At 43.9% G+C, this 15,411-nt stretch overlaps 1 protein-coding gene across 15 annotated transcripts in view; it reads left to right on the forward strand.

The window, feature by feature from the left end:
• The window catches only part of NAV1 (neuron navigator 1), a 2,160,095-nt gene that overhangs the window by 2,093,949 nt on the left and 50,735 nt on the right, over nt 1-15,411 (forward strand). For all 15 annotated transcript variants that reach the window (XM_085644319.1, XM_085644290.1, XM_085644280.1 and 12 more), the window contains one exon: nt 3,802-3,873. In XM_085644319.1, coding sequence (XP_085500445.1) covers nt 3,802-3,873 — 72 coding nt within the window. The remainder of the gene's footprint in view (nt 1-3,801; nt 3,874-15,411) is intronic.

The following is a 15,411-nucleotide window of genomic DNA, read 5'->3' on the forward strand; positions in this document are numbered from 1 at the left end:
AGGGGGCATTCATTCACCTCTGTTCATTGCCTGTCGCAATGATCTGGCACTGGGGAGTCTGCCACAACATCCAACTCCTGGTGGAACACCTCTCAGGGTCTTCAATTATTTTGCGGACCTGCTAAGCAAGGCATATCATCAAATTTATGAGTTGGAACTACACCCACAAATCCTACAAAGGTACTTCCACAGATGGTGGGTGGGGTGGGTCCAACAGTCAAACTTTTTGTCACTCAAGAATACCCCAAATTCTCAACCTCTGCCTACAGGTATTCATTCCCACATGTTATGGCCAATGCACCATTGTATAAACTGGTCTGGGATATGTGCCTACAATTTTCCACCTCCCACTCATTTCATACATTCTAGTGAAACAAACCTGGGCAGACAGCCTTGGTACTAGATGAGTTTAGAAATATCCTATGTCCCCCACAAGAAACTTTTGATCAGGACAGACCTTCTCATTCAACATTAAGGCATAATTAAGCACCCATACCCAAACCGATCCATCTAGCGATTTAGCATCTAAGGTCTTAGACTACTTATAGGTACACTTCTCAGAGGAGTGTATGGCAGTCATGAGAAAAGCACATAGGCCTACCACATGTACATGCTCCACAGCAAAGTGGAAACATTTATCCACTACTGTTTCTCGAAGGTACTGGACCCCTTCAGAGTTGGGGTTCAGAAGATTATTTCCTACCTTTTACATATCCAAATGGTAAGTCTAGCTTTACTTCCATACAACTTCATTTAGAGCTGTACCTGCACCCATGCAGAACAATGGACGCATATCCCCTTTTAGAATTCCTGTAGTAAAGACATTCATGGAGGGTCATAAAAGTTGATATCCACAAGAACTCTGCCAGCACCCGTCAGGGTCCTTAGAGTAGCTTATGCTTATTTGACCACCTTTTGAGACTCTCCATGCATGTCAATTATAGTTCTTTTCATGGATGGTAGCTTTTGCTGTACTTCTAAATTCACTTAGGTGCATTAACGAGTTACAAGCCCTGATTATTCAGGAACCAGTAATTCAGTGCACAAGGACAAGGTACTCCTCTGAACCAGTCCCAAATTCTTACCTAATGTAGGCTCGCCATTCCATTTGAATCTGAATATTTAGCAGACTTTTTTTCCCCACAACCTGACTCTGTTGTGGAGAGAGCGTTGCACACGCTGGATGTTAAACAGTCACTTGTACTATAGTGACGGAACTAATCCTTTCTGTAAAACTAACAAACGTTTGTTGTTTGTGCTAAACCATCCAAGGGTCGGACAATTTCATAACCAGGAACTGCTAGGTGGATTGTGAAGTGTATCCACACCTGTTATGCCAACACCAAGTAAGTGCTCTCTACAACTGCTAGGGCACACTCTACACACCAAAAGAAGCCATTACTGCTTAGCACCACTACGCATTCAGAAAGCATTTTTGTGTGGCAATATTAGCTCATCATCATGCTATTGTTGGTCAAACTGTTTTTTTCAAACATCTGCCTCATCTGCCCTCTAGCCTCCACTAGGCGGAAATTGCTTCAATGTTTATGCTAATTAGGTTAATCTACTGCAACACATGCTACGAAGAGAAAATGTTACTTACCCTGTAAGCATCTGTTCGATTCATGTATTGCTGTAGATTCAAGTGCCCCTTCCCTCTTCCTCACTAGCTCCCAGTAATTGCACATGTTCTTTTTATTCACCATATATTAATTAACTATTTATAATTCTCCTTTGTAAAAAGCTAGCTCTTTATATAGTGTACCAAAATGAGGTGCACTGTGTAGAGGGTCCAGGTATCCCTTACTAATGTACAGGGGCTTCCTTCAATAATCCCAAGGTCCATTTGTGGTAATGTGGTCGGGACAGGCGTAAGCATTCAGGGTTGGGCCCCAAGTCCACAGCTAGTCCACAGTTCTCTTTATCCTTCTTTAGTCAGTCGAATCTGAGTTCCTTGTTTTATTGAGCCACCTAAATACTGAATTTAGGGGTGTTAAGGGGAGTGAAGGGTAGTAGCCAATGGGCTACTTAACATTGGGGTCACTGCACCCCCTAGATGAACCCTGTCCCAGAGTTCCTAATTCATCCAAAGATGGTGGAATCCTTTTGTGGAGCACATCAGGCAGCCCACCTTAGGGGTGTGATTAGCCTGGTGGTAAAACATGCCTACTTGCATAGCTAATTTCCCACCCATTTTGGTTCCAAATGGGCCTCGGGGCAGGTGGTGATATCTCTCAGGTCTGAGCAAAGTCGGGGTCACATATCAAAGGTGGAGTGGAATTTGAAGCCCCTGCCCTTGATATGCTAAATCACTAGCCATCCTGCTGGAGGAGGTGTGAACGCCTTCTTCCGGAGCAGGTGTTTCTAGCCTCAAAGAGTGTGGGCTCTCACCTGCAGGGGGTCAGAAACATGTATGTGGTGGCAGGATGGACGATACTGGTCAGCCAGCACGCTAGATAGTGGTAGGGTTTTCAAGGTGCCCTCTACATACAAGTAATAATAAATCTTGTACTGGCAACAGTACAGATTTATTAAGACAAAATATTTGATACCAAATACCATAGGTTCAGTAACTCCATCATTTAGTTGGGAAACTCTTGATGACCCGTGCCCAGTGCATATACTTAAGATGGCTTCCCTGTTCACTTGTACCATGTAGTAATTGAAAGGACAGCATAGGCGCATCTCTGCTCTTGCAAATATGCCCTCACAGGTAATATTCTCCCTGCCTTAGTGCTTCAAGGCCTGCTATAGTGGTGAATTATATATTATGTAGTGACTTTGGCATGGCACACAGTGAGTGTGCCATGTCGTGTTTTCATTCATGGTTTGTATTATGACATGCAGCATGCAATGGCAGTCTGCATGTTCTTTGTGTGTCGGCCCTTTTGGGTGGCATAAGACATGCTGCAGCCCTTAAGGACCCTCTTAGTGCCCCTGCCTTAGGTACCAGGAGAGCCACTTACTAGGGGCTACAAAGTCCCTGCCAATTGGGTTACAATTGGACTTGGAGCTGTTTAGGGGAAAGAGCATTGGCACTGAGGTCTGGTTAGCAGGCCTCAGTGCACTGTCAGTGTTGAAAACTATCATCTACTATTCAAAATTGGGGCAAAAAGTGGGCGGACATCTGCAACAAAATTCCAGTTTCCTACACCTTTCACTGTTGTGTGCAGAAAAGAATCTGAAGGTGGTGTCGTTTCCCATGCACATTGTGGACTAAGGTAGGAGTCACATAGTATCCCTGACTTGAACCTTGTTGGAAGAAAAGCAACTTGTAATGTCTGAAATTAGATGTCAGGAGTATGCAAAGCATGTGAATCTGCAGCACTACACAGTACAGACATATGCTTACAGGGCAAGTAACATTTTCCTTCCAATTGCTTGTGGACCAGCTTTGTGACAGTATGGTAATGGGAAAGCTGGAAACGTTCCAGTAGGCATGTGCTGCTGAAAAGATGTTTGATAAGAGATGAGTCCTCAATCCCCTCCCTACTCTAGTCGGAGGCACTGGCCTTTTGTTAACTTTTTCTCCTTCAGTTATCTAGATGCCAGTCTTTTCTTGAAGGATATCGGACTGAATTTACAGGTTTTAGGTTTCGGTCCCTGAGAGCATGCAATTTATTTCCAAGGTGTCTAGGTTATACTCTTTTTGTGTATAATTAAATAGAACATTGTTGATGATTTGTTCTCCTCTTAACCTGCTGCTAGGAATAAAATGCAGTTGGTTGATTCCTTCCATGCACAATTTTCCATACTCATTCAGAAATGCATTGCAACAAAAATGTTTGTATTTTATTCCAGCCCTTACATCATCGGAACCACCAATCAACCTGTCAAAATAACGCCTAATCATAGTCTTCATCTCAGCTTCAGGTACATTGCTTTGTGGACTTGAGATGATGTTACTCAGACGTTCATTTCCAATGAAATATTAATTTCCTATGGGTGGGCTGTGCGTTACTCAGCCCTGCTCTATGGCAACCCTCTATAGACACCCAGAATCTTGACAGATCTGTGCCAAATATGTTTAGTGTTGCAAAGGCAGGTCTTATTGTATACCATTTGTGAATCCCTTGTGGGCTAGTGACTTATTACTTCTTCACTGTTAATATTGGCTCGGTGAGACCAATCTAGAGATGTCCTCAAAATAACCCTAGTTTACTGATCATCTATACACTCTGGTGGAAATATTAAGTTTTGTCTAGATATGCACACAAACTAAAGCACTCAAATTTCTTTGCAATATTGAACACTTTTAGATGAATTCTACAAGGATAGAAAATCAAACACATCTCTACATTTTAATTTGCAAACCAATGGCAATGAGTAGCATTTCAAGGAACCGAGATGTCGATTAATGAACCTTAAATGGGCTTATATAATGTTTTTAGGCAATCAAGACATTTTTAGCCTCAATTCTTTTGATCCACATGTTTTGCATTGGACCTGTATCTGCCTGACTGTGGTACAGTGTCTACATTACCGAGGTCAATATTTCTTAATTTCTGTTAACTTGTATGTCCCACGTGCTAGGTGAATGCAATTGCGGACAATCCAACAATCACCAGTGTGCACGCAATTCTCATTCCAAATGTTTAAATTAAAACTTTAATTTGAGAGTTTAAACGCCCTGTTTAATGGTTCATAAGTATTTAATCCATTTGAGTAGAAAAGATCCCTCATCTACAAATTTTATAGCCAAAGATCAAAATCAACCTACACTTGTGCTGCATCTTAGTCTAGCTCTCCACAGGGTGTCTGATTATACCCCATGCTTGCCATTTGTCTGAATCTTCCACCAAATCTGCAAATGTGGTACAGCTGCAGATAGTAACAGAAAAGCTTAAGAGTGAGTGTTAACCAATACACACATCCACTGTTTAACTCTTCCCTATCCAACTTTTATAGGAGCTCTGGGAAACGCGTATGAAACCATCCTCTAATATTATGAAAATAACATTTTAGAGTACAGGCAAGTGCCACGGAAGCATGTGCTATTTTCCTGTGAATGTGACACATATTGAGATTATAAAATAAGTAGTTGCAGACATTTAGGTATAATGATGAATAATACATCAAATTGACACCCTAACTATTTGGCATAAAAGAATAATGTTCAGATTGCTGCAAAGTCTCTTTGAGGGTTTCAAGAAGAGAACAGGGGTTCTGCGTTGTCTATATTGAAAGCACATAATATGAAATTAGTCTAGATCATGACATATGGTGCTCCAGTTTAATTGCTCTACACCAAAATATCCCAAGATGTACTGTAAGCTACTGTACAGAGGGAGGCTCTTTTACCTCCCACCTGAAACACCTGTACAGATGATTACAATATATGTTTGTCTGTTCCCTGCATTGGCTCCTCCTTTTCTGCAGGCATTGTTTTTTTTTTTAAGTCCGGATCTAATTATTGAATCAGTGTATTACAATTTATTCTTATTCTGCACTACTTTAATTGCATTAACGTGGTGTAAGGCACAGTTGTGTGATATCGCTACAATAACCCTGACATTTTAAATAGAATGCAGATAAAGATGATGTAAATGTTCTTGAAATAGAGAATGCATATGTTCTAGATGTATCACTGTTCCATGAGCACAATTATGAATTGTGTCTGGAGACAGCAATAAACACATGTTCATCGTTTAAATACTTAGACTTCACAACAAATTGGAACCTAGGTTAGACTACCTGGATCAAACTTATTATGTTGAATCTGTAAAACTGACTAGTAGAAAGTTAATTGCTCATCCTTTTACATTTGCAGATATTTTAAATATGCATTTATTTGGTAGATATGTAAATAGGATTAGAAGTGATTTATTAACAACATTAAAATATTGATTAATTCTGTGTGTTATGAGATTTTCAAACAGTTGCACAGTTGTCATAATTCAGAATTTCGCATCTAACTAATAACATAATGATTTAATGCTAATTATTAAACTATTCATTTCAATTAATATAACATTTTCCTCGGATTTGGTGAATTGATAGACCCAGGATGCATGCCGATATTAACATCTCTCTTGCGTAGAACATTATCATAGTAGCAACTCTTTTCTAAAGCTATGCTGGAATGGAAAGTTAATTTTGCTATTGCTGAATTTGTTTTGTTATACCCTCAACAGACGCAAGTGGGATGCTTTGACTAATAGCCTGTATCCACAACCCCTCTTATAAGTATGGCAGTTCCTTCAAGAGTTTTTAGTACTGTAGAGCTATGAAAGCCTCCAATTGAAAACCTCAAGCAAAGACGTTCCTCTTCATCTATTCAAATCAAGAAGACACCACAATAAAGCCTTCAGTGTCAAATTAATTCCCTTGCAGAATGCTATGGAGTCCTGGAATTAACTACCACAACCTACCTTTCATACGTCGGTCTGAGGCCATTTTTAAAATTTTGCACTCCCAGACTGTAGTCCTATAGCCAGGTTCTGCTTATCTCTTACACTGCTGACAGATAAAAGCTGTATGCGGGGAACTATAGAATAAGGCTATGAGGGAGAGGCCGCGATTTTGATGTGACCTATGACTGAGTCTTTATCAGGCTGATACAACACGCTATGATTTAATCTTGCATTTGTTTAAAACAAAAAAAAGGATTACGATTAGTAGCTTGGCTCAAGCAGCTGCGCTTTGTTCATGGAAATTTCATGTGGGATGTGAGCACCAATTAGCCACTCAAAAATGCAGTTAAGCAATAAAGAACTTCAAGGTCTAATTTTTCACTTTTTATGTTAGTTAAAAAGACACAAATTTACTAAAACAAATCATATCTCAAAAAAAGAACAGTGTTTTAAAAAAAAAAAATCCAAGAATCAGAATTGGGCACATAATAGTTCAAAATTACTCAGGGTTCAAGTTCAAATCGAATGTGCAGTGTTAATCAAATCAACAATTTGACCCTTGCTGGCTTTCCAATGAAAATTGCGTTGATTCTACAGCGATCCAACTCGTTAACTCAGTATGCTGTTCAAAGTAGTCAAGGGGGAAAGGGTTGGGTCATGTGATGGCAATCTTGAACACAGATTGTCAGCAGTTTAGCATTTTTATACAGTTCAACAATGCAAGAAAAAAGTGTTAGTGTGCTTTACAGACGAACAATATCAAGAATCAAGTAATCTTTTTGACAAAGAACAAACAATAACAATATCACAAAAAGAGCTATTAAAATATTGTGTTCAACAAGAAACATTAGTGCATTAGTCAAGAGTAATCGGAAATTAAACTACAGTTAGATGCAATAAATAGAAATGTGAAGACTAAGAGGACATGCAAAGAGATGAGGAGATGAAGTAAAGAACCGGGAGAGATAGATTAATAAATAAATCAAAAGAGGAGCAGAAAGCAGATTATTATTTCCACCGTTGGGTTTGAGTGATGGGCAAAGATATCTGGCATTATATTTAGATAAAAAATGTATTGGAATGGAGATATGTTTTGGCAAACCTCTGTCATGTTTACAGTAGGAATAGTAACCCCAGCCTCCACCATCAAGATTCTCAGTGGCTCCATTTACAGATTGAACAACATAGGCACAAGAAGCGAACACTAAAGAACAAGGAATTCTGCAGATGGCAGGGATAGGATCAGCAGAGGCACTGACCAGCCTATCCTGCTGTTTGTGATTGGATAGGTTGGAGTAAAACCAGCTGACAGTGGCGGCTGGTGAAATTGGAAAGTGGTGAGGTGTCAAATTGTCATATTACACTATGGCGAGCGAGCCCAAACAACCCACGGGGGATTGGGGGTGTTGTCCCCTGAGAATGTTTTTAAAAAAGAGTGGACAAATGGTGCATTTTCCAGCAAACTTGAGGAAGCAGGAAGGTTAATAAAGCAATACGATTGAAATATTTATCATTTAAGAAATTGGCAATTTTTCTGAGTTATAGAGGACAATCTTTGCGTATGCTGATGTGGGGGGGGGGCATATTGTGCCTGTGCAAGACTGCCCCATGTGTGGTTTGTGTGGCAGAGTATGTCTTTTATGATTGGATGCGACCGCTACCTGCTTTGCATGTGTGGATACTTATTGGTTGCTGGGTGCCCCGTGTTAAGCCTAAGCGAAGCCTGCCCCTAAATTACTGTGTTTGACTGTTCAGTGTGTGGATGCTCTGCGATATGGCTGCGTGTGACTGACCATGGACGCCTGTGTGACTCCTGTGATGTTTAGCACTAGTGTTCCTGCTCCTAGATCTGGAGCAGGTGGCCTACTCTTCGACGTTGCTGAGTGTCACTGCTCCACGATGTTTTTCTCCATGTGTTTGTGTTTTTTAATAATACTTTGATTTGATGTTCAAATTATACATACATAACAACGTTCACTGTCTCCAAGGGCTATAATTAACGCATGTTTCCTATTAGAAAATTTGCCTACCTGGGAGAGATGAAGGGCCGAGTTAGACTTGTCGGGATTTGCTGTGATCCGCTGATGCGGTCGCTACTGCGACACCGCTTCTGCTTCACCGGAACTCAGCACAGCTCTGGACAGACTTATGGCAGCATAGAACTGACAGACATTGACATTTATGTAGCTTCACGGGGGCACTAGCAGCTAAGTGGTCGCATGCACAGAGCCCCACTCTCATAACAAAGCTTAAACCTTATGATCCAGCCCGTAGGTGGGACAGCTGGGCCACTGTAGCTATACTGCCCCCTAAGACGGCCAGCATCAGCTGATCCCCCGACATGAAACTGCGGGATGCTCAACGTTCTTTGTCAATGAACCCCCTTCCCATTTTCGGGCGTGGAGGGGAGTAAAGTATTGTGAACAGTGTTAGAAAGGCGCCACCCGTTCCTCATCAGGATGCTAGCGGGGGACAAAGTGTGTTGCTACCACATGAACCGCTAGGCACAACCAGCATAGTTCAAACTGCAGCAATATACACAGCCAAACACATCCACCGCATGCAAACCCTGTGCGTTTATTTCCTCATCGCACACAGCCATAACCCAGTGGCCCGAGTCTGCGCAGTGAGATTAAATCCCCACGATCCGCAGTCACAAGTAGCACTGCCAACCACGACCACAGCCGTCATAGTGGAAGCTTGCACTCTTTGACACAAGACAAGCTGCGCAGAGCCAGCCTCCTCTGCCGGTGCGGCACACCTACAACTGGCACTCAGAGCCACAACCCACTTCAACCTCCACCGAAGGCATCAACATGACCGCCAGTCACAACCTACGCCCCCCAGCCAGCCGCTAACAGTCCTTCGACGGCCACTAGCAAGTGGCTCTCAGAATGGCCATCCTGTGCCTCTGATGCGGATAGTGGCTACAGAGTAGGGCATGTACCCCTTACGCCCTACGAGACGTATCCAAAGTTGTGATGAGTGCCACCTACAATTTCATATCAACGCCCACTACACACGAACTAGTCACGAACAGCCTGCACACACATTTATGTAACACGTGTCCAGGGATGGCTAACGCTATTCACACTTGCACTCACGACACGAGCATCGGTGTACTCGCTGACGCTGACTACAGGGACCACAGTTCTTTGGGGTAACACGCAGGTAGGTCAGCAGTGTGCGACCATTTTGGATTTAGTTATTTAGTGGCTCCTTGAGCCGGGAGAGCCGACGGGCTCTAGGTTACGCACCTGCGTTGCTACGAGAGGTACATACCTGATAATGATTTTAGCAGCCTACACAGCAACCCTGCACTCTTTCCTACTCCCTGCTGACGAGAGGCAACAACCTCGAAACACGTGTCCAGGGATGGCTAACGCTATTCACACTTGCACTCACGACACGAGCATAGGTGTACTCGCCGACGCTGACTACAGGGACCACAGTTCTTTGGGGTAACACGCAGGTAGGTCAGCAGTGTGCGACCATTTTGGATTTACACATTTATGTACTCGACACCCTTACACAACTCACAAAAGCAGCCCCACGCGCACAAACAAACACATCCACACCTAACTCCCTAAGCACACACTGACACCCTCTACACAAGCCTCCTTCACACTCCATGCACAGACCCATCAACATTCAATGAGCAGCCCCTGTTCGAGAGCAGAGATATTTTTGGACACGTAAAAATGTTGAGGCATACACCCCGAATACAACTGAAACTGAGTTTCAGGATTCCAAATTTGTTGTAAAAAATAACTATCACTTGGAAATGAAGACGCTCTCCGCTGGTGGCCCCACTCTACCTGCACTATTGCATCCACCCCTGCATAAGTCATGGACATCTCCTGCACATTCACATCCGACATCTCCTTGACGCATTCCCCCACAACACAATACTGTTTGCCACCTTGGCAAGGCGTGCACGTCCAACGTCCCTCCACTGTGTCACCCACAATGGGCTCAGGACCACCGATCCTCCATCAATAGAACTTTATCCTGAACAGTTATGGCCGTGCACAGTCCACACTCTCATACATCCCTACATGCTTAGGCCCTCCCACACACACTGCTCGACCCCACGACATTCCATAAACAGCCCTCTTGCACGAAACCAGTCATTGAACGCACAGCACGATCCTTCCCGCAACTCCATGCAAGCTAAGACCTCTGCCTCCCTGCAGAGCCCCACGACATTCCACGCACGCAAAGGACGAAAGTCCCAACACAGCTAGTTCACTCGCTGCATGTTGCCTGCCTGCGTGGCTCGATCCCCTGCACAGGCAGACCTGCCCAAAACTTCTTTCAGGCAGCCAGCTCTTTCCTCTCTCTTGGTCTCAAGGGAGGAAGAGCAAACGCGTGAAAAGCCATTTGGGGTAGAAGACAGGTTGAGGCCAACCCTATGTATTTCCTGAGGAAAGGGGCAAAACCACGAGGGCAGCGGTTTAATGAGTATTCCGAGCACTTTGATTGCTGTGGGTTAGCCGTGAGGGTGGATGCGTGGCACGAGATGTCCAGGTTCATTATATGTCATTTATGTCTCTGCCCTGTCTCCTCTCCTTTCGAGGCCCCACTTCTCTGAGTGGAAACTTCAGGGTGGAGGAAAGTATATACGGGTTTTCCTAGACACAGCTTTATTTCTTTGCCTGACTGACAGCCGTGGCCGGCATGCTTGCGGGAGAGGGGTTGGGGACGAGGGTGGGGAATAAAAAAATAAAAAAATGTACCTTACCGCCGGGTACCGCGCCGCCTCTGCTCCTGGCCGGTGTAATGTTGCAGTCGTGTCCGCGTGTTCCTGCTGCTTTCCTGCAGGAACAGGAAGCAGCCAGCAGGCAACCTCCCTCCCCTACCCTAAGCCAATCACAATGGTGCAATGGCAGCGTTGTGATTGGTGAGGCGCAGCGGATAGCGCCCCAGCCGGGCGCCTGTTGGGAGGCCATTTTCTCTATGTAGGCTGCATGCAGCCTTCATAGAGAAAAAGGGAGAGTAGGCTTGACTGGTTTGCTCGGCCCTGGGGCCGACCAAACAGTCAGTACCCACAACAGTGGGCAAGCCACTCTTCCCCTCCCCCCCACCCTGCCCTCAAGCAGGACCGACTGCCCGCCCCAACCAGGCACTTCTGCTGTCTCGCAGTGCGAGAAGCAGAAACATAAAATGGTAGTTTGACCATTTTATCCTATAAAGGAGTCGCCACTTCCAGCTGAGAATCTCTCTTGAAACACTTGTGGGACTTGCGGAATGCGATGAATCTATGATGAAAATTGATATGAACTACCTTTTGTAGATCAAAAAAGATAGAGGCAGACATTGTTAGTATCCAACATCAGTCTGTGTCAGCGGTTTTGGCACTTCAGTTTTTCTGAAAGCCTGTGTTCTGCTACTACTTAAATGTCTTTCTCAAAGCCTTTGACAAACATGGCAATTTTGTTACTGCCATTAATTTGGTAGTTTTCAGAGTCCTCCTGCTTTTCGTGGATTAGTTTGTCCAGTTTTAAGAGAAACCAAGAAAATATCCTCTTCTAGTGACACCTTCATAAGTTGGTACAAAAGGGGGTGGTGATGGACGGAGCATCAGAACCAATCAAACACTCACACCCAGTCAAAAGATCTGGGTTGGATCCATCACCGTTCTTTAGCCCACTCTGCCACCCCAGTTCAGACATGGCCATATGCAAATCAGTCTGACCATGTGCCTCATGGGAACAGTCCAGCCCGAACTGCCAAGCCATGCCTTCCCTGGACCGGAAACAAGCTTCCTAGGACCGGTTTCTGGCATTTCAGCCGTCTTCAGCCAGGCTTGCTTGAATCCAGTGGCAAAGTGAGCAAGGGACTCAACGTCTGAGCATACCCTGCCAACTTATGGCGAACAAAGCGGTACAAAAGGGGGTGGTGATGGACGGAGCATCAGAACCAATCAAACACTCACACCCAGTCAAAAGATCTGGGTTGGATCCATCACCACCCCTTTTTGTACCGCTTTGTTCGCCATAAGTTGGCAGGGTATGCTCAGACGTGAGTCCCTTGCTCACTTTGCCACTGGATTCAAGCAAGCCTGGCTGAAGACGGCTGAAATGCCAGAAACCAGTCCTAGGAAGCTTGTTTCCGGTCCAGGGAAGGCATGGCTTGGCAGTTCGGGCTGGACTGTTCCCATGAGGCACAGGGTCAGACTGATTTGCATATGGCCAGGTCTGAACTGGGGTGGCAGAGTGGGCTAAAGAACGGTGATGGATCGAACCCAGATCTGTTGACTGGGTGTGAGTGTTTGATTGGTTCTGATGCTCCGTCCATCACCACCCCTTTTTGTACCGCTACCTTCATAAGTTGGCACCAACATTCATGCAAGAGTTGAAAGTTATTTTTAATCACGGCTGTCATGATGATCAGACTTCTTTGTTTTAAGAGCTTTCGTGAGATTTAATCATTTCCCACTGTTAGTTTAGTTAACCTAAACCAACAAATGTTTGTATTTGAAAGTAGAGGGATTTCTTGGGGAGCAGTGTCTGATGTGCGAGTATAATTCCAGAGAAGAGTACTCAAATCAAGGTGGTATTTGCATTTGCAACAGGAATGGGTGTTTGAGCTGTTCGGTTGGCTTTTGTAATGTTAGGTTTAACAAAATGGAACTGTTTATTGGGCAAACATCAGTAAGTTGTTGTTTTTGGGTTGAAGATTTTTGACTTTAGAGCAAATAATATAATCATTCCAGCTCTTTAAAACTGCCTATATGTCTCGATGTAATCAGGGTGTTTAGTTGAACGTTCATTGCCTCCTCTATGTATGGCCTCTCTTTTCTCTTGAAGAAAAGTCATCAGAAAACCAACTGTTAGTAGTAAAGCTTGCTGTGCAGCTTTCCTATAATTGAGATGCATTCATGTCCCAGTATAGAACTGTTTTGTAGGAGATGATGCCTTTCAGCGCTTGAACTATGTCATTATTTAGTTGGTGACATATCTGCACAATCTTTTTGGAACAGCGCTTTGTGGAGTGTGTGAGTAGAGGGGCAGCTGCACGTCAATATCCAGGTGGATAATGAAATGGTCAAACCAACCTCGCTTTAATCTGAAAGTAAATAATTAGATTTAATATTTTGTCTTTGATTTGAGTGAGGAAAGCAGAGGCTTTTTTCAAATTATATTGGGATTAAAGCTACTAGTTGGCAATAATGTGTGCACACAATAGTTTATCCTAGCTGATGCTGAAGTCTCTAAAATAGATGTTGTCATTATGCACAGTTTTTTCCGCTCTAACATCGGTTAGAGAAGGAATAAAGTTTATATAGAATCTTAGTTGATGTTAAATGATGTGTAGGCATAAGGTTATGTTGGAGGTGTTCTGTGCCACTTTCAAGGATTTGAAGGATGGAACATGAGGGGATATGGCTTTTTTTACAGGCGAGGTTGTTTTGATGTGATTTTGGTACCTCACCGCTAGTGCCTTTTTCCCCGCCAGTTCAGAATATATCGTATCCAGATTGAAGGGCTTAAGATTGCGGAAGTTTCTGTTTTTGACCCAGCAGGTGTGTGGTACCTTAGTGATTATTTTGTGTTGAGAGATAACTGATCTATTATACAGGCAGATGTCTTAGTAAAAAGAGAGAGAGTGATACAGCATAGAGGGCGTGACCACCTGGAGTGGAGTGTGAGTGAGGTATCTGGCAGAAAGTGCAACATCTACGAGTAGTTGCGACAATATCAATGCCAAACTCAATCCTCCTACTTGGCATAACACTCACTAGTTGCCTAGTCTATAGCTAGACGTGTCGGTAATAAGATGCAACACCAGGGAGGTGGGGATGAACAGAGTTGAAATATGCTAGGCAGCTGGCGGAGGGTGAGATGGGTTAAAATAAGGATGCTGGCAACTTGGCTCCAGATGATGTGCTGGAGTCTCCAACTACGTACAAATAACTCTTGTGGCTTGATGAGTATTTGGCAGACTTGGTTTGAATGCTTACTTGACATGGAGGGTCTATACTGCTCAAAATGCACATCTCAAAGGATAAGTAAAAACACACTGTTCCAGTTGCATGTTTAGATACACTACACCAAGACATTTTACACCATCCCTCTGAGCAGTTCCTTCTAGTCACAGGATCTTCTCGGCATTCTGACCCATCAAGGAAAGTTCCTCCTAGACAGAGCAGCACCTACCAGTAGTCAAGATGTCTGTTTGATAGTACCTAGGCTTCTTGGCGCTCTTTCATAAAGAAAGCATGCCTTTCTCTAAATCGGACATGCATGGCTTGGCTTACACCCTAGCTTTGAATGAGGAGCAGAAGTGTCTATGCAGTTCAAAGATGAAATGCAAACATCAAAAACCAAGCTGAAAAATCTGCTGATCTAGTTGCTAATTTTTTCAGGGTTAGATACACTGCACCAGTACCCTGGCAGACAGGAATTTGTCTGTGCATGGAAGTATTTTTTAGATCGTGCCTGCGACAACAGATGCGCTCTCACTTGCGAGGGGTATGGTTTACAATCGAGGGCTTGGAGCGTGCCCATTTCTTACCATTTGTCTGCTTTATTGTCACTTTAGTTTGCTGCCTCCTAATTGGGTAACATGTGCCAAGCGTCCTTTTCTTTCGTTTTTGTGGAACATGGACCAAGCGCAGACTACTTAATTAGTGCCCGTCCGCTGCTCGCGCTGTGATTGAGGAACTGTTTCTTCACCCCATCCGGTTCCCCATTTTCATGGTGCTTCCTTCCTTTCCCACCCACTTACTCTTAGTGTTGCTGCCCACTGTCCTGCACAGCCCTCCTGTTGCTTTCCCCCTCCTGTTGTTGCTGCTTGCTACTACCCTACCACCCGCACCTCCCTCATGTAGTGCTTTTAAAAAAAGAAACATATTGTCCACTTTTTGTTCTAGACTTTAAGCCATGTTGCACAGCAGCTTGTGCTTCTGTGCCACTCCACCACTCCCTCCCCCCCCCCCACCCCCCCCCCCACCAAAAAAACCTTCACAAAGCTAATGGATTTTGCATTGGTGGGTCCTGTTGGCGTTGCCCGTGCTTGTTTTAAGTTGCAGCCTGGTTCACAGTGGCTCAAA

This window comes from Triturus cristatus, chromosome 1_1 (genome assembly GCF_964204655.1).
Source record: "Triturus cristatus chromosome 1_1, aTriCri1.1, whole genome shotgun sequence".
NCBI classification, from domain to species: Eukaryota; Metazoa; Chordata; class Amphibia; order Caudata; family Salamandridae; genus Triturus; species Triturus cristatus.